The sequence below is a fragment of the Chrysochloris asiatica genome, unplaced genomic scaffold, assembly GCF_000296735.1.
Source record: "Chrysochloris asiatica unplaced genomic scaffold, ChrAsi1.0 scaffold00019, whole genome shotgun sequence".
Lineage (NCBI taxonomy): Eukaryota > Metazoa > Chordata > Mammalia > Afrosoricida > Chrysochloridae > Chrysochloris > Chrysochloris asiatica.
Genome location: NW_006408537.1, coordinates 7862248 through 7881105, shown reverse-complemented (window position 1 = coordinate 7881105; position 18858 = coordinate 7862248). Strand labels below are relative to the sequence as shown.

At 35.8% G+C, this 18858-nt stretch overlaps 1 protein-coding gene across 1 annotated transcript in view; it reads left to right on the top strand.

Annotated features, from left to right (window-relative positions):
* Window positions 1-18528, top strand: part of COL21A1 (collagen, type XXI, alpha 1) — a 169646-nt gene extending 151118 nt beyond the window's left edge. Inside the window, exons 23-31 of the mRNA XM_006835733.1 lie at window positions 249-320; window positions 1794-1829; window positions 7039-7083; window positions 12530-12562; window positions 13167-13313; window positions 13578-13632; window positions 14137-14337; window positions 15451-15528; window positions 18341-18528. Of these exons, the coding sequence (XP_006835796.1) occupies window positions 249-320; window positions 1794-1829; window positions 7039-7083; window positions 12530-12562; window positions 13167-13313; window positions 13578-13632; window positions 14137-14337; window positions 15451-15528; window positions 18341-18528 (855 nt within the window). The remainder of the gene's footprint in view (window positions 1-248; window positions 321-1793; window positions 1830-7038; window positions 7084-12529; window positions 12563-13166; window positions 13314-13577; window positions 13633-14136; window positions 14338-15450; window positions 15529-18340) is intronic.
* Window positions 18529-18858: the final 330 nt, after the last annotated feature.

Below are 18858 nucleotides of genomic sequence, written 5' to 3'. Positions count from 1 at the left end.
TGTTAAAATATGAAATATAATCAGAATTGCTCAAGTAGTAGTGATAGGGGGAAATACCAGAAATGTTATTGGAACTCCAGTATAGTTTTTGTTCCTTATTATTTCTTTATTAGTAATTCTAAATATCAAAAGATCTGACTTGGAACAATCCATTCTGAATTTGAGAAATGTGGTAGAGATAAAAACAATGGTGTATTTCATAAACAGTAGGCTTCTGATTTTGTTCATAGAACTTCTTTGTTATTTAGGGAGAACCAGGAGCTATGGGTACCCCAGGAGAACCAGGATATATGGGTTTACCTGGAATACCAGGAAAGAAGGTACGTATTTAAGAGATGTAATTCACTCCCTCTTTTTTGGACTCCTGGTGTGGCACTATAGGATTAGCACTGAACTGCAAACCACAAGGTTGTCAGTTCAACCCACCAAGCTGCTCCTTGGAAATACTAAGTAGGGTTACTATGAGTTAGAACCGACTTGATGGCACTTATCAACAACAATAATTAACTTTTTAATTTTCGTATTATGTTTTGTTCTTGTTGAATATGTTGAACAAAATATACACCAATTCAGTGATATTGATTATATTTTTTCTAGCTGTACAACCATTCTCACCCTCCTTTTTAAAGATGTTTCTCACTCATTACGTAAACTCACTGCCCCCCTAAGGTTCTTATCTAAACTTTTGAGTTGAGATTATAAATTTGATCTCACACCATACACATATATTTTTTTTTGTGTGTGACTTTTTATTGTGAAATAGGTGAAGGTTTCCAGAGCAGATCAGTTTTCCCTCCAACAATTCATATACATTTTGTTTCATGACATTGATGGCAATCTCTACAATGTAACATCACTTTTCTCTTGTTCTTCCTGTGTTTCCTGTTTCTATTGTTCCTTCTTTCGTAACCTTTTTTAAACTTTGTCCTTGGGTAAATGCTGTCCTTTTGAACTGAAATTCCATGTATATCTTAAAAGAGCATAATTCTCAAGGCACACATTTTTTGCTCATCTAGTTAAACATTGTTTGGTTTTAAGAAGGCGTCAGTAGATACAATTCACTTTAATCACCATTCACATAAATATATGTTTAGATTTAAAGGTTTTTATTGCTATTGTTAAAAATTCTGTGTTTTCCTTGCTGTAAACACAAAACTCCACTCTCTGTGTTTAGACATCAGGCCAAGTTGAAAGGAAATTTGGAAATGGTGTTCTAGTTTAACTTTGGAAAAGTGCCCACCTTTCATGATCTGTGGGTTTCATTATCTGTAAGAACCAGGACAATACACTAGCTGATCTCTTATATCCTTTCTTGCTGAGAAATTATTTGAAATGTATCACTATGGAAGAGGTCTTTTCCCTCTAAAACCTCAGTTTTGAAACATGTTTTATCAGATAGCATTTCAATAAAATGTTTTAATTTCTATTGTTTTATAAGAAGTTGTGTCTACTATTAACTTCATGAAAAATGTTCAATTTGTCTGTTTCATTCCATAAAACAACATTCCATCAAAATAAATTTTCTCTTGTTTGTTTAACCACAGACTTTTTTTCTTCCTGGTAAAATATATGTTGTGGTTTTTTTTGTTTTTTTTCCCAAATGTATTAGCAAAAGAAAGTATTCTGTTAGAACGTCATTTTGTATAAGGTGGTTTTACTCCTTTCTTAAATATTCTGTTAAGAGTTTGCATGCGACCTTATTTTTTATTTGTTGAAGAAAACATGCTTATTTGAAAGAATATAGACTATAGTAGGTTACAATACAAATTTAACTGCCTTTTAATGTTTTACAGGGAGACAAAGGAGATCAAGGTGAAAAAGGCATCCAGGTATCATGCTATTATCAGGGCTTTGTTCTTTTTAGTTCTTATATTGACTTTCCAATTCCTTCCTGTTTTCACCATCAATATCTTGTTTAAAAAAAATCTCTTCTTTATTTCCTTGCTATTGACCTTTTCTTACAACATCGTATCTAATCTTAAGATTCTTTACACTTTGCTGTAGTAGAAAACTTGGGAAACATATAACACACCAATATATATCTCAGTAAAGACATAGACTTTATTACTAACACCAATGAAAGTTTATTAGCTTGTTTATAATGTTTTCTAAAGTAAGAGCATATATTTCCAAAAATAATTTGAAGTGGGTTATGGCAAAAAAAAAAAAAAAATCCCATGAATTCAAAAAGAAACCCTTAGCACAGAATATAAAGCATACTCAAGTAATATGTGGAAAGATAATTATTATAAAGATCCTAAGACTGAGGAAGCCTAGGGAGACTTAACAGAGTATTTTGTGCTGGGTATCTTACAAACACAAAGGGGAAAGCCTTGCTACTACTTTGGGAGAAAAGAAACCATGCTACTACTTTGGGAGATCTGTTAGTGTACTGGTTAGAGGAGTAGTTACGAAGAGCTCTGGTAGCGTAGTGGTTATGAGTCAGGCTGCTAATCTCAAGGTCAGCAGCTTGAAACTACCAGCCATTCTGCTGGATAAAGATGAGACTTTCTGCTTCCATAAGGATTTATAGACTTGGAAACCCTATACAGGGTCACTACGAGTTGGAACAGACAATATGGCACTTGACAACTTTGGGAGATAAGTACAACTTTACCCAGTTAAATTAACTGGCTGTAGAATGGATTTTCTAGTTAATTGAAAACTGAGCATTAATAGGATCCTATGATGGCACTTAAAAACAACAACTACTACCATAGTGGTTACGAATCGGGCTGTGAACCGCAAGGTCATCAGTTCGAAAGTAAAGATCTACAGCCTTGGAAACCCTGTACAGTGTTGCTACGTGTCAGTACTGACTCCACAGCACACAACAACAACAACAACAACAAACTAGCTGCATTGGGTAACTCTGCTGCACAAGACCTCTTTAAAGTGTTGATGAGCAAAGATGTAGATTTGTAGGACTAAGGTACGCCTTATGCAAGTAATGGTATTTTCAATAATTTAATATACATGAGAAAGTTGGACAGTGAATAATGTAGATCATAGAAGAATTGATGCATTTGAGTTATGATGTTAGAGGAGAATATCAACAGTATCATGGACTGCCAAAAGAACAAACAGATCTGTATTGGAAGAAATACAGCCAGAGTGCTCCTTGAAAGCCAGGCCAGACTTCATCTTTCATACTTCGGACATGCTGTCATGAGGGATCAGTCACTGGAAAAGGATACCATTTTTGGTAAAGTGCAGGGCTGGAGAGAAAGAGGAAGACCCCCAATGAGATGGATTGGCACAATGGCAGCACCATTGGGCTGAAACATACCAAAGATTGTGAGGTTGACCCAGGATGGGGCAGTGTTTCCTTCTGTTGTGCATAGGGTCACTGTGAGTCAGTACTGATTTGTCACCTAACAACAACTGTGTCAAATGATATGGCTATGTCAGTGACATAAGTATACTTATTTAGAATAAATTATATTGATTGGTCTTTCAATATTGTATATTTTAAAAATATAATACTTCTCAGATTACAGAGAATAGCTGTGTCCAAATATTACATAAAAGATGCTTCCTAAAATTACAAAGCTCTTATATAGTTACTGAGCTTCGCTATGTAGAATAAACTTAAAGAGAAAAATACCTTGCAAAATTTCATAAATATAGAAGTTGAAAATTCTAGAATTTGTGGAAGCCTTAGTCAGAATTTGCTAATATCATAGTTCTAGCACTCCCTACTCATGAGTTTGTTTTATTACATATGTGAAATATTTTAGAGTGGCATCATATAATTCTGTAATTTATTATATAAATTTTCATTAAAGATCTTCAACTATTATTTAAATATGATTTCTTTAAAAATATATATTTTTTCTTCTTTAGTGTATCATAGACAATTTATGTTCAACATGTCAAAAACTGAACTTACTATCTTTCCCCATAAGCAACCTCCTACCCATAGGTTATTTGTCATGGTAACTGGAGCCACCATAAAATTATTTAAGAAAAGAGTCTCATTTGTCCTTGTAAAACCCTGTCTCTTTCTCTTTTTTTTCATATCTGATTGTTTCGTCAATCCTAAAGGTGTCTTGCATGTGACTCTTCCTCCTGTGCCCTCTGTCCTCATCATTTCTTATTGGTGTTCCTAGATTATTACAAAATCCTCATAATTTGTCTCCTTGAATCCAGTCTTCTCCTTTCTACATACACTTTTACCAGCATGCAATAGGTAAGTTATGCATCTGCTTTTCCCTTTGACTGAATTTTCTTTAACTTTATCTTTTGCCCATTGTTTTAGTGAAAAGGAACTACTTTCCCTTACCCTGTATCTTCTTTCCCTGGTACATCTGGCTCTTTTCTTTAACTGACTAACTTTTATTCATTCTCACAATTGTTTTCAGGATCATTCACATTCTTTAATCCTCTCTTTCAGATTCTCTCTTGTATCTTCCCATAATATCCAGCCCAGTCATTTAGTTAACTTGTACATTATATACTTATCAGACAGTATTTTCAGAGAGCATTTGATTTAGTTGTTTATCTTCTGCACCACTCTTTAAGCAATTTGGAGACAACAGTAACATCACTTTTTAAGTGTCCCTAGTGCTGGTGTGACATGGTGGGTTAATGTGCTGGACTGCAAGGCCAGAGTTCAAGCTCACCAGTGCTCCTCAGAAACCTTATACAGGATTGCTATGAATTGGAACTGACTTGATGGCACTTAACAAGAACAGCAAAGTATTGTTGTCTGATGATTAAGGTGCACCCAATGAGGCATGGGTTAATGTGCTAGATTGCTATGTTGGTTTGATCACAAGGGTGGCAGTTCAAGCTCACCATCCACTCCTTGGGAACCCTATATTGGATTGTTATGGGTTGTAACTGACTCAATGGCACTTAAAAACAATAACAACAACCCAAGCTCTAGTATTTTCAATTACCTCATATGTATGTAAGAGTTGCATGGAAGAATCAATGCATTTGAATTATGGTGTTGGAGAAGAATATTAAAAGTACCATGCACTGCCAGAAGAACAAACAAATCTGTCTTGGAAGAATTGTAGACAAAATGTTCCTTAGAAACTAGGATGGTGGGACTTTGTCTCTCATAATTTGGACATGCTATCAAGAAGGACCAAACTCTAGAGAAGAACTTCGTGCTTTGTAAAGTGGAGGGTCAGTGAAAAAGAGGAAGACCTCCAACAATATAAATTGACACAATGGCAGTAACAATGGGCTTAAACATAGCAAATTGTGAGGTTGGTGCAGGAACAGATAATGTTCCATTTAGTTATGCATGGGATCACTATGAGTTGAAATCAGAACTGACTGGATGGCACCTGACAGCAACAAATGCCAGCATATATCCACTAAACAATTTCAGAAATCCATTTATGTAAGTGAATGAATAAATATTCAAGAGTGACTTAAACAACATTCTTATCAATGGAGAAAAGATTGAAGTTGTCAAGGACTTCATTCTTCTTGGATCTGCTACCAACACTCATGGAAGCAGCAGTCAAGAAATCCAATGACGTACTGCATTAGGCAAATCTGCTGCATAAGACCTTTTCAAAATGTTGAAGAACAAAGATGTCAACTTGAAGACAAAGGTGTGCCTGACCCTAGCCATGGTATTTTCAATAACCTCATATGCATGTGAAAGCTGGTCAGTGAATAAGGAAGACCGAAGAATAATTGATGCCTTTGAGTTATGGTGTTAGAGGAGAATATTGAAAGTGCATGGGCTGCCAAAAGAACCAATAGATCCTTTTTGAAAATAGTGCAGCCAGAGTGCTCCTTGGATGCCAAGATGGCCCTCATACTTTGTCCCTCATACTTCGGACATATTTTCAGGAGGGACCATTTACTGGAGAAGGATATCATGTTTGGGAAGGTGGAGGGTTAGAGAGAAAGAGGAAGCCCCCCAGTGAGATGGATTGGCCAAGTGGCAGCATTGATGGACTCAAGCATGGCAACGGTGGTGAAGTTGGCCCGGAATCGGGCGGTGTTTCGTTTTGCTGTGCATGAGGTCGCTATGTGTTGGTACCAACTCAATGCCACCTAACAACAACAACAGCAATATACATTTTATGTGTCTGAACTGCAAGACTGGCGGTTCAAGCTCACCAGCCGCTCCTTGGAAACAGGGTTGCTATGGGTAGAAGAAACTGATTTGATGGCAACAACAACAAACATTTTATGTATAGGAACGGGGGTGACAAAAGAGGCCTGTGATTAGCTGGTAAGCAAAATGTTGGCTCTTCAAACTCATCCAGTGACTCCACAAAAGGAAAGGTCTGGCAACTGATTCTACAAACATTACATCTAAGAAAACTATAAAGCAGTTCTACTTTGTAACACACAGTGTCACCATGGGTCAGGGGGTCCACTTGATAATATCTGATAACAACAAAAACAGACCTTTTCTGGATTATTTTATCTAAACACATGTTGTTGTTAGGTGCCATTGAGTTGACACCGACTCATAGTGACCCTTTGCACAAAAGAATGAAACACTGCCCGGTCCTGAGCCAACCTCATCTTCCTAAAAACTACTAATTACATTGTCAAACATTGGAACAGTAGCACAATGTCCAGAAATATTTATTGAATAAATAAGCATATTTATATCTTTGTCAATAGCATATTTTAAAATTTTTCAAAGGTATTTTTAAAGAAACTATCTTGTCCTCACTTTTGGATGGCCACCACTGAGCATAATTATATCATTGGAACTAATAAAATGTCCACATTTATTAGATTTTAAACTATTTTCTGCTGTTACTAGGAACTAATAAGCCCAACCTTAACTATCTAAAGTGATGTATGTATTCTCCTAAATCAGTAGTTTTTTCTTTGTATCTATTTTAAATAATAAATTGAATTTATAATAAATTGAATTGCCTTTCTTTTCATTTATATCTCAGCGAGGCTAGCCTTCCCATTTCTCACACCATTTTACATACTTGCATTACTGTTTTTGTGACATATCTTTTAGACTTCAGGGTATATTTTGTATATGTGATTTTATCATATGAGTACAAATTAATCTTTTTTTTTTTTAATTTAAAGGGTCATAAGGGAGAAAATGGAAGACAAGGAATTCCAGGACAACAGGTATTATTGTTTTTTTATTTAAAAAAAAAAAAAAAGAAAGAAAGAATGAGTAAGGTAACTGGGTAATGTTGAGTAAGGGTTATTTGCAAATAAAAATTGGAGTGGGAAAATGCAAAGTATTATGTACATTTGAGCATAAAAATGAAAATGTAGGGTGATGGTAGTGATGTTGGTCTTGTTCATTTTACATTTGGTTATTCAGTATTGGTAAAATTCATGGCTGTGGAATTATGCTTTTCTTTGTTTCTGTTTTTCTGGACAAGTAAATGACTGAAGGTAAAAATTTCCACCCCTTTTTTGGAATAGTTATTGATTAGCGGCATCTCACAATGGCAACATCTCCAAACTTACTGCTTTGTCTTCATTTTTTTCTGAAAATGCTAACATGGGATCATGTGTTATAGAAAAATATATTTGTTTCTCCCTTTTTTGTCCAGAGATATCACTTATGACTCTAGAGGCTTATTAAAATGTTATCCTTGGTATGATGCTATGGAACAAATATATAACAAGCTGTTTTTATTTCTTCCTGGATTCATTTCTGAAACTTGGCATTGGTTCTTTATGATTCAGTCATGCCATGAATGGACATTGACTTGTAAAATGTAGGTGAAGTGGGATGATGTAGGTGAACAGGAAATGTAGGTGAATGGGAAAAATTGTTGGTTGATGCACTAGAAACTTAATTACCCTCTTAGAAAACAAGGGTAGCATAGCAACCAAATGTCTTCATTGGCACAGTTGGAAACATTACCCCACTCAATTACATGACCGACCTTACATTTTTAAATGGGTGTCACTCTTCACAGTCCTGGAATAGTCTAGTCTTCTGCATCAAGCTTCTAACAGAGTTTTCTTTGTCTTCTGTTTCAGGCCTTCAACCTATAATTTTTCACATTCTGATTTTTATTTCCCTTTCACTCAAATTTTTAAAAATTGGGTCTGTTTTGATTTTACTTTGTCAGTCATGACTGTACCAGAAAGAACTGGTTTAAAGGAATGCTAAGTTCCTTATATTAATTAGTCTTCCAAAGAGATAGTTAAGTGACATGCAAGTTCAGTCAGAACCAAATTGAACCAAAAAAGGATAAAAGTGATTAATACTTATGTACCACATTTCCTTATAGCTTCCCAACTTGATCCTAAGTGGCTGGGTAGGCTGTGTTGTTGTTTTTAGGTGCCACCAGGCCAGTACCGACACATAGTGACCTTATGTACAGCAACACTAAACACTGCCTGATCTTGGGCCAACCTCACTACTGTTGCCACACTTGAGTCCATCGATGCTGCCACTTGGCCAATCCATCTCTTTTTCTCTGACCCTCCACCTTACCAAACATGATATCCTTTTCCAGCAACTGGTCCCTCCTGACAATATGTCTAAAGGAAGAGAGACAAAATTTGGCCATCTTGACCTCTAAGGAGCACTCTGGCTGCACTTCTTCCAAAATGGATCTATTGGTTCTTTTGGCAGCCCACGGCACTTTCTCCTCCAACACCAATATTTTCCTCCAACACCATAACTCAAAGGCATCAATTCTTTATGATCTTCCGTATTCACTGTCCAGCTTTCGCATGCATATGAGGTTATTGAAAATACTATGGCTTGGGTCAGGTGCACCTTAGTTATCTAGCTGACATCTTTGCTCTTCAACACATTAAAAAGTTCTTGTGCAGCAGATTTGCCTAATGCAATACGTCATTTGATCTCTTGACTGCTGCTTCCTTGAGTGTTGATAGTTGATCCAACAAGAATGAAGTCCTTGACAACATCACTATTTTCTCCATTGATAAGAATGTTGTTTATTGGTCCAGTGGTGAGGATTTTTGTTTTCTTTACATTGAGATGTAATCCATACTGAAGGCTGTGCTCTTCGATCTTTATCAGTAAATGTTTTAAGTCCTCTTCAATTTCAGCAAGCAAGGTTGTATAGGCTGTACAAATTTTCCCTCAGCTGTTTGTTTGAGAGGATATAACCCCAAGGTTTGTCTGTAATATGGGATGGAAGGTGAACACTAGATGTTATGAAGGATAGAGAACTTAGAAGCAAACATTAAGTGCAAAAGAACTTGAGAAATGGAGTTAGCCTGCATACAATTATGTTCCAATACACTAAAATCTTTAAATTTAGTGTTCCTCCTGTTGTGGGGCTGTTGGTTAATGTGTTGGATTTCAAAGTTGGCTTGAATTGCAAGGTTGGTGGTGCAAGCTCACCAGCCACTCCTCGGAAACCCTATAACAGGACTGCTATGGGTCGGAACTGACTCCACGGCACTTAACAATAACTACTTGATTTAAACTTGCTCAAGGACACATCAATTCTATCTCTCATTCCTCTCCCTGACAATATAGAATGACCTTCTCCTACACATATGTCAATTTCCCTAAATTAATCACTCTACATCTACAGGAGTTCATTCACTTCTTCATCTCCTTAATGTTCACAACTCATGCCTTTCATCACTGAAAGGAGGGATTATTGCCTTTGAATTCATGATTTTGCTCAAGAATGACACTTCCTCCAAGATTCCATTAACTTGATTTGACTATCTTCTCTCCTAAGCCAGGTTTTGGGTTCCTTAGAAAGCTTCTACCCTAGATTTTTTGAAAGCTGCTGTAAGAACAGCTTTTGCTTTACTGTAACTGTATAGTCATCCCAAGCTCATAATGTAAACAAAGTCTCAGTTACCTGTCATTACCCAGTGCTGCACATGGGTAATTTGGGGGACCTCATTTTGTGAAAGGAGTCCAAAGTCATCTTAGTACATTAAGTTGCTGCTGTTTTAAGCTTCAGATCTATTATAGTTCTAGTGTTGAGCATTTACTTTTTTCTTTCTTCTTACATTAGCTCTATGGCAGGATTATTTCTGTGCAATGATATATAACAACTATCCTCCTGCCACAACCCTCTTATTCAGCTTGGTTGAATAATCCTTTACAATAACCACACAGGATTCAGACACCATGCTCACAGTTAAAAGGTTTATTAGGGAAGTTTAAAGGTTACAATATAGGAGCAGAAAATTCTCAGGGCACAGTTGTCCCAATCAGCTGCTGATAATTGCCCACAGGACACACCATTCCACCATAAGCCTCAGCCTGAAGGTAGTCGGCTCTAACTCTGTGCATCAACAAACCTAGTTCCCCTACTACAGTGTCTAGAGGCCCCAAAGTCACTCAGCTTCATTTGTTCCCTTGGGCTGGGAATCCCATTGCTCTGGTCTTTGGTTCTGCTACTGTTGCTTTCTGTTCATGGGTTAAGGAGGTTCAATGTGCAGGGACATCGAGATACAAAGGACACACTCCAGTTCTGGTTCCTCTTCTTTGATGGTAGGGAGATTCCCCACTCCAGCTTCAGGGATGACTCATTGTAAATCCATGCTACAGGCTGAAGTTGTTACCGTTACAATTAACTCGGCTTAGCGTCACAGCTGAATCATGCCATCCTATCAGTATCTTCTTCTACCTTCTCTAGGCATACCCAGCAGGGCAGAAACGTTGTTTTGGTTGTAGTTAAAGACTATGGCTAGAAGAGACATTAGATAATTCACTACACCTCAATCTGGTACTGATTCCTCTTGCATTTCTTTGGAAACAAATCTCAGTGTTTAAAGACTGGCTTTACAAAGAGTATCTTACTTACTACTAGATTTTTATCTGAAAACCAAATTGTTATTTTTATGCTCATATTTTAATTTGAGAATGTACATTGCTCTGTGATAAACACTGATTTCATCTAATGTTTTCTTCACTTTGGTCTAATTTGAATAGTCATGTTTAAGGTACTTGAAAAAAAATCAAAGCACATGCCTCAAACTCAGACTTTATTGTTTAGCATGTTATACATTAAATTTCATATTGAGCTTCAGAATACAAATTTTTAATTTTACAGTTGAATAAAGAAATTCTGTCTCATATATAACAGTTACACATTTATCCATCAACTGATTTCAGAGCCTTAGTGAACAAATATTTTTTAAAAATGCAAAATTTTAATACTTTCCCTGAGATTTCTTATCATCTATAATATGTCATGAATATGTTAAAGAGATGAATAGGAAATAATTTAATAGTCTGATTTATTAGTCACTTTTAATAAAAATTTGTTTTAACTCATCTTTTATCAATAATAAATTAAAATTTCATTTTCAGAATACAAATTTTGAGAAATAACCACTTTTCTTAATCACAGAATAAAACTCCTGGTGTGATGCAGTAGGATCAGCACTGGACTTTGAACCACAAGGTTGGCAGTTCAAACCCACCAGCTGCTCCTCAGAACCCTATACTGGGTCTCTATGAGTCAAAACTGACTCAACAGCACTTAAGAACAACAACATCAATCCTTAAATTGAAGGAGCCCTGATAGCTTAGTAAAATACAAAATGGGCTGTTAAACACAAGGTCAACAATTTTAATTTACCAGTTGCTCCATGGGAGAAAGACGAGACTTTCTGCTCCCAGAAAGATTTACAGCCTCAGAAACCCTGTACAGGGTCGCTATGAGTTGGAACCGGCTCCACGGCACTAACAACAACAACAACAAAGATTTGTAGCCTCGGAAATCCTCTACAAGATTGCTATGAGTCAGAACTGACTTTATGACAGACAACTACCACCATCATCTTTAAACTGGGGATCCTAGTTGGTGCTGTAGGATAAGCACTGAACTGCTAACCACAATGTCATGGTTAGTTTCTGGGAAACCCTATACAGGTTCAACTCGACAGCCTTTAAAAACAACATCAGTTTTTTTCCTTAAGGTAAAAATATGATTTGAATACAGTATACTTTTAAACTAACTTACATGATTTGACCCATGTTGTTGTTAAGTACCATCCAGTCAATTTTGATTCATAGCGATCCTGTATAGTGTTTCCCAGGAACAGCTGGTAGGTTTGAACCACTGACTGCAGCTCAAATTGACCTTGTGGTCCAACTCATACTTTAGCACCACACCAGAAATATTTATATCTCTAAATGAAGCAGCTATATAAATTTAATATATAATGTTAATATAACATTTATATTTAGTTTACATTTATTACATGTAATAATTCATATTTCCGTTAACTATAAATGTTAAATTTCCCTTTTATATTACCTAGCAATCATATTGTCTGTTATTGTTCATGCTGTCAAGTTGGTTCCAACTCATAGTGACCCTGTATAGAGTTTCCAAGGAGTAGCTGGTGGGTTTGACTGCCAACCTTGTGGTTAGCAGTTCAGTACCATTCCTACTACACCATACTCAGACACCATATTGCCTAGTCTCCTTCAAAAAGCCATAAAAGATCTCTTACATGTGTAATATTTTTAATAATTTTATCACTATTTTCCAAAATTGAAAATTAAAGTATCATTAAATATGTGGTAAAAGGCATGTGTATTGCTCATACTGTAATTTTCACATTTGTTAATTTTTTTTTTTTTCTGTTTTCACAGGGAATTCAAGGCCATCATGGCACAAAAGGAGAGGTATGTTACCTCCTCTCTTCAGTCCTTTTTGATTTTGAAATTGAATAAATCTATCTATTTATATCTCAAAGTGAAAATGGCTTTTATATTCTTCAGTAGTAGTAGTACCTAATGAATGATTTCCAGAATATGCATATTTACTGCAATAGTCTTAAATATGAGATATTATCTGTTTGCTAATATGACTGGTTCTTATTGATTGGGAACTGGGGTTTTTTTTCATATTTTTTCAGTGAAGAATAATGTGTATTTCAATGTCTGTTGGTTCCATTAGAATGTAAGTGCTTTGAGAGTACTACTGTCGTATTCATTGCTCTATTTCTGACACTACATCTATTGATTGTCTTGTCTAACCATTATATTCAGTGAATAGTGGATATTTGCAGTGCTAGATAGATGTATAGATGAAAGGGTAGATGATAGTTTCATATGATATGAAATCTCCTTTGTAATCAGTAGCCATATTTCCTAGCTATTTACTTTGTAACTTACAGATATGCATATGTATATATTCGTATCCATACCTTTAAGTACTTTTCTGATATAAAAATCAAAACTTACCACTTATTTAAATAGAACCTTTAAATACTTATTTTGGTTTTAGAGAGGTGAAAAGGGAGAACCTGGTTTCAGAGGTGCCATTGGACCAAAAGGAGAATCCGGAATGAATGGCTTGATGGGGCCTATGGGTCCCAAGGGACAACAGGGGGAAACGGGTCCTCAGGGACCCCCAGGATTGGATGGGAAGCCTGTACGTATATTGCTTCTTCCATGGTTTTCATTGTTTATTAGTTGGTACATGTTAAGAAGCCCTGATTTGTAGTGGTTAAAATCAGTGGTTCAAACCCACCAGAAAGATGTGGCAATGTGCTCTGTAAAGATTTACAACCTTGGAAAACCCTATGGGACAGTTCTACTTTCTCCTATAGAGTCTCTAGTAGTCAGGATCAACTTGAAACAATGGGTTTGGTTTTTTGGTTATGTACATTTTGTAACCCCTAATTATTTGATACAGGGGAGAGAATTTTCAGAACACTTTATTCGACAAGTTTGCACTGATGTATTACGAGGTAAGACAAAAATAGTGTTTTTACTACACTTTAAAAATTTTTAGAGTAACACGTATTTTTGTATAAATTCTAGAAGACATAAATAAGATAAGGAACACTTAAAAGTCCTTGTCTTTTTATCCTAGATAAATATTGTTATAAAGATTTAAAGTTTACATACTTTTTGTAATATTTCCATGGTGTTATTTATCATTATGATTTTACCTATTAATTTTCTTTTGTGACATAATTCTTGATAATTTATAAATATGTGTTCCTATAATTTGCCAATTTTTTATTTGTAACCAGAACTCTCACTGTGTTTTATATTTCAGGTTTGAAGTAACTATGGTAATGAAATTATTACATAGAGCTGTTAATATTTCATAGATAAATTTCTAGAAATAAAATGATTGATGAAAAGATATGTGTATATTCAATGATCCAAAACAACTTTTTTCTACACTACTAGTTCCCACTCACCATTTAATTACAAACTAGTTGAGGTTTCTTTCTTTTTTAAAGCCCAGCTACCAGTTTTACTTCGAAATGGAAGAATTCAAAATTGTGACAATTGTCAGTCCCAACATGGAACTCCAGGTATTCCTGGGCCACCAGGTCCCATAGGACCAGAGGGCCCCCGAGGATTTCCTGGTTTACCAGGAAGAGATGGTATTCCTGGTTCAATTGGTATCCCTGGACGCCCAGGTGCAAGAGGTTTAAAAGGTACTAATTTGTTTGAATAATCAAAGGAACAACAAAAAAAGTGGTTGTTTTGTTTTTCCTTTGTATGTGCTTACATCCTATATGTATTTGACAAGTGAAAATTTTTCTTTGCTTTCATGGATAATACGTATTGTTCTAACCTAAAAATTGTTTATAAATCTTTGTTTCTAATTTGCACATCAATTTAAGAGCATTTGTTCTGTTTCTTGAAGCAATATTCTTAAGTAAACAGAAAAGTCAAAATGATGAAGCCTGCAATGTTGCAAATTAGAAAATGTTGAAAATATACCTAAAAATTTTGCTTGATTCTAATAATAACTTTAAATCATTATTATTTCCTTTGTTTGTTCTGACTTTGGTCAGCTTCTTGTACAGTTACTTTTTCATTATTATTTTGTTGTTGTAATATAGGAAAATGTTTTGCAATGAAACTTCTTAATGGCCCACAATGTCTTCTCTTTGCCCTTGAATGTTTATATAAAATATTAATCTTTTCATATTTAATCTGATATTATGTGAACAATTTAGACATTTAATGAAAGTATTGAAAGAACAACTATAATTAACACAGAGAACTAATAGTCCCAAACCATTTCCTTTTCTTAGTGTTTGGTGGTGGTGGTGGTGGTGGTGGAGGTGGTTGTGTGCTGTGGAATCGGATCCAATTCATAGTGACCCCTGCATAGGGTTTCCAAGGCTGTAAATCTTTACTAAAACAGAAAGCCTCATCTTTCTCCCATGGAATGGCTGGTAGTTTTGAACTGCTGACCTTAAGGTTAGCAGTCTGATTTATAACCAAAACACTAAGTCCTGGTGTGGTGCTTTAGGATAAGCACTAGACTGCTAACCAAAGATCTGTGCTCCTAGGAAATCCTATACAAGGGTCACCATGAGTTGGAACAGACTTGATGGGGCACTTAGTAACAAAAACAAATCTTTAGCCTAAAAATTTTGGGTTCAAAAATTGTTTCCCATGAGTAATAAAAAAAAAGATGGCAAGCTGTTCTTAAGAGCTGTATCCTTTAATGTGTATATAGCAGTTTTGAAAGAAACTGTCTGGAAGGCTGTGATTTTATAGGAAAAGTAACCTTACTCATGTTTAACACTCTACAGGTCTACCAGGAAGAAATGGGGCAAAGGGGAACCAAGGGTTTGGGTACCCTGGAGAACAAGGCCCTCCTGGTCCCCCAGGTAAGAATTGAAATTTATTCATAAGTGTTGCTGCATATTTACCTTTAAGAAAGTCATTATAAAACTATGTTAAATAAATTAAAACCAAGATATTTGCTTATCTTTTTTAGTGATTCACATTCAACAAATATTTTTTGAGTTCTAAATTTTTTCTCAAAGAACTTTTGCTCAGTATATTATCTTCTATTCATGGGCTGTTAAGGATTGGTTGTTGGTGGTTATGTACTGTGGAGTTGGTTCTGACTCATAGTGACCTTATATACGGTTTCTGAGGCTGTAAATCTTTACGGGAGCAGAAAGCCTCATCCTTCTCCTGAGAAGAGCCTCATCTCTCTCTCGAGCAACAGCTGGTAGTTTCGAATTGCTGACTTTGAGATTAGTATCCTGACTCACAACCACTACTCTACCAGAACTCCTCTGTTCAGGATTATCTCTTGTATATCTTTTAAATAATCTAATATGTATCCCTTATAATTGTTTTAGAATAGTTTTAGTGACCTATGCTTATCAAGAGTTTGTGATTATTTAATCTATGATTCTCAGGGAAACAGAGGCATGTCAAAGCAGTCTTTTAACCTTCTTAAATTTAAATCTGACTTTGCTTGTTGTACTATTTAAATCTGCTATGTCTCAGTTTTCTCATTTTTAAAATGGTGATTATGATGTTATCTGTACCATGCCATTATTGAAGATTAAATGTGTTAATGTGCATAGCAAGTTCAGCATAGTCTGTGAGAATCATAATTATTATATGTTGATTCATGATTGCTTCTATTATTATTTTAGATATATTACCTCATTAGACTTTGGGTTAATCAAATGATTTAATACTGTTTATGTTAAGCACTTAGGACAATACCTACCATCATAGATAGGTGATTAATGTTAACACTACTATGTTAACATATGTTTATTAGTGCTGGTAATAGGAAGTATTAGTAGTAAGAAGTGCTCCAACTCACTCCCCTTCATTCCAAAATCTAAATATTTTGTTTTTATTATTTCAAGTTATCAATTTTAAAAGACCAATGTGCTAAATTAGCTCTTCTGTCCTTGAACATGTTAATTGAATTAATTAGAAAATTAACACTAAAACTCATGTGTATTAATGATTATTATACTATGATAATAATAATAATAATGTATTTAGATTTAAACAAAACAAAGCTACCTATTTTTATTGAAAATATGATGCAAAAGTGAGTTTGTTAGAATTTTAACTTACCTATATGTCACCTGGAGTCCTGGTGTGGTGCTGTGGGTTAATGTTCCAGACTGCAAAGCCATTTGAACTGCAAAGTTGGCAGTTCAAGCTCACCAGCTGCTCCTCAGAAACCCTATACAGGATCACTATAGATTGGAATCGACTCTGCCTTGCGGTCTAGTGCTTATCCTACAGTGCCACATCAGGACTCCAACTTATAATATGACTGTTGTTAAGTGCTATAGAGTCAGTTCTGACTCACAGCGACCCAGCATAGGGTTTCTAAGGAGCAGCTGGTGGGTTTGAATTTTCAACTTTGTGGTTCATAGCCAAATGTTTATCCTACAGTGCCACACCAGGAGTCCAATTTACTATAGTATTGGCAAAATATATACTGAAAGAAAGAACAAAGAGAATCCACAAATCACTATATTAGAATGTTAGTTCAGTGTCTTAATCAGTAACATAATTACTATGTTAATATTGTTGTTTTGTTAAGTGCGGTCAAGTCAGTTCTAACTCACAGTGACACTGTATAGGGTTTCCAAGGAGCAGTTGTGAGTTTGAACCACCAACCTTGTAATTGAAACCATCTTTAAGTTGAATCACTGTGTTAATGTATTGTTGTCCTTGCTAATTACTGTTGAGTCAGTTTCAACTCACAGCAACCCTGTATAGAGTTTCCTAGGAATAGCTGGTGGGTTCAAACCACTGACCTTGTGGTATGCAGTCCAGTGCTTATCCTATAGTACCACACCAGGAGTCCCATAGTGCTACACCAGGAATCCCTCCCTATGTTAATACGATGATGATAATGGTGATGATTATGTGCTGTGGAGTCACTTCCAACTCTTAGCTACCCATCATAGGGTTTCCAAGGCTATAAAAGTTTATGGGAGCAGAAAGTCTCATCTTTTTCTGGCAGAATGGCTGGTAGTTCTGAACTACTGACCTTGAGGTTAGCAGCCTGACTCATAACCATTATGCTACTAGTTCCTTTATGTTAATGTAGCACAGCCTAATATTAAAATGGAGTTCTGGGATGGCACTGTAAGATAAGCACTGGCCTGCTAACCACACAGTTGGTGTTTCAAACCCACCAACCACTCTTTGGAAACCCTATACAGGGTTACTATGAGTCAGAACACACTCAACTCAATAGCACTTAATAAGAACAATGAGAGCAGTTTTATGATAAGGCATTCTGATGGTGCATTGTTTAAGACTCTGGCTGCTAACCAAAAGGTTGGAGGTTTGAACACACCCAGTGGTCCTGGGTGAAAGGCGTGGCATTTGGCCCTCATAAAGCTTATAGCTTAGGTAACTATGGAGAAGTTCTACTCTGCTACACGGGTCACTGTCAACTGAAATCTACTCAATCATTTTATAAAGATTACTGATTGTTTTTGGAAGGTTTTTAAAAATGTGATAAACAGGTTGAATTAGCAAGAAATTGACTCTTTTCTCATTAGTGTAAATATGTAAAATATTTTGGAGTTTTTCTGTTTTTTTATTTTTTTAATGTAGTATAAATTTCATTCATAAGCAGCTATTTCACCAATTAAAGTCTAATTACTTTGCTGCTATCTTGCTAATGTCCCATCTTAGGTCCAGAGGGTCCACCGGGAATAAGCAAAGAAGGTCCTCCCGGAGATACGGGTCTCCCTGGCAAAGATGGAGAGCACGGGAACCCTGGAACTCAAGGGCAACCAGGGCCCCCTGGCATCTGTGACCCATCGATGTGTTTTAGTGTAATTGTTGGAAGAGATCCCTTCAGGAAAGGACCAAACTATTAGAGTCTGATGTCTCATTCAGCAACCTTGGGATGGTGCTTTTCTTTTGTGGTCTTTTGCATCTCAGGAAGATAACTAGCAATAATAATCCCTTGAAAAGGAATTAAGTACCTCGGTGTTTGTTTTTCCTTAAGGAAAATTATATTAAAGGTCATTTAAACTGATTTTAAAGGACCCTTTAATAATTTGAAGCCTTTAGATTAGTAGTATTAACCAAATCTCAAGGGTTTCTGGTAAGTCCATTGTTTTTAATTAGTTGAACAAAGTTAAAAACACTAATGCCTGTCAGCCAGTCATCTTTAGTCACTGTGAAATGTTTCACATTTAGCCTCA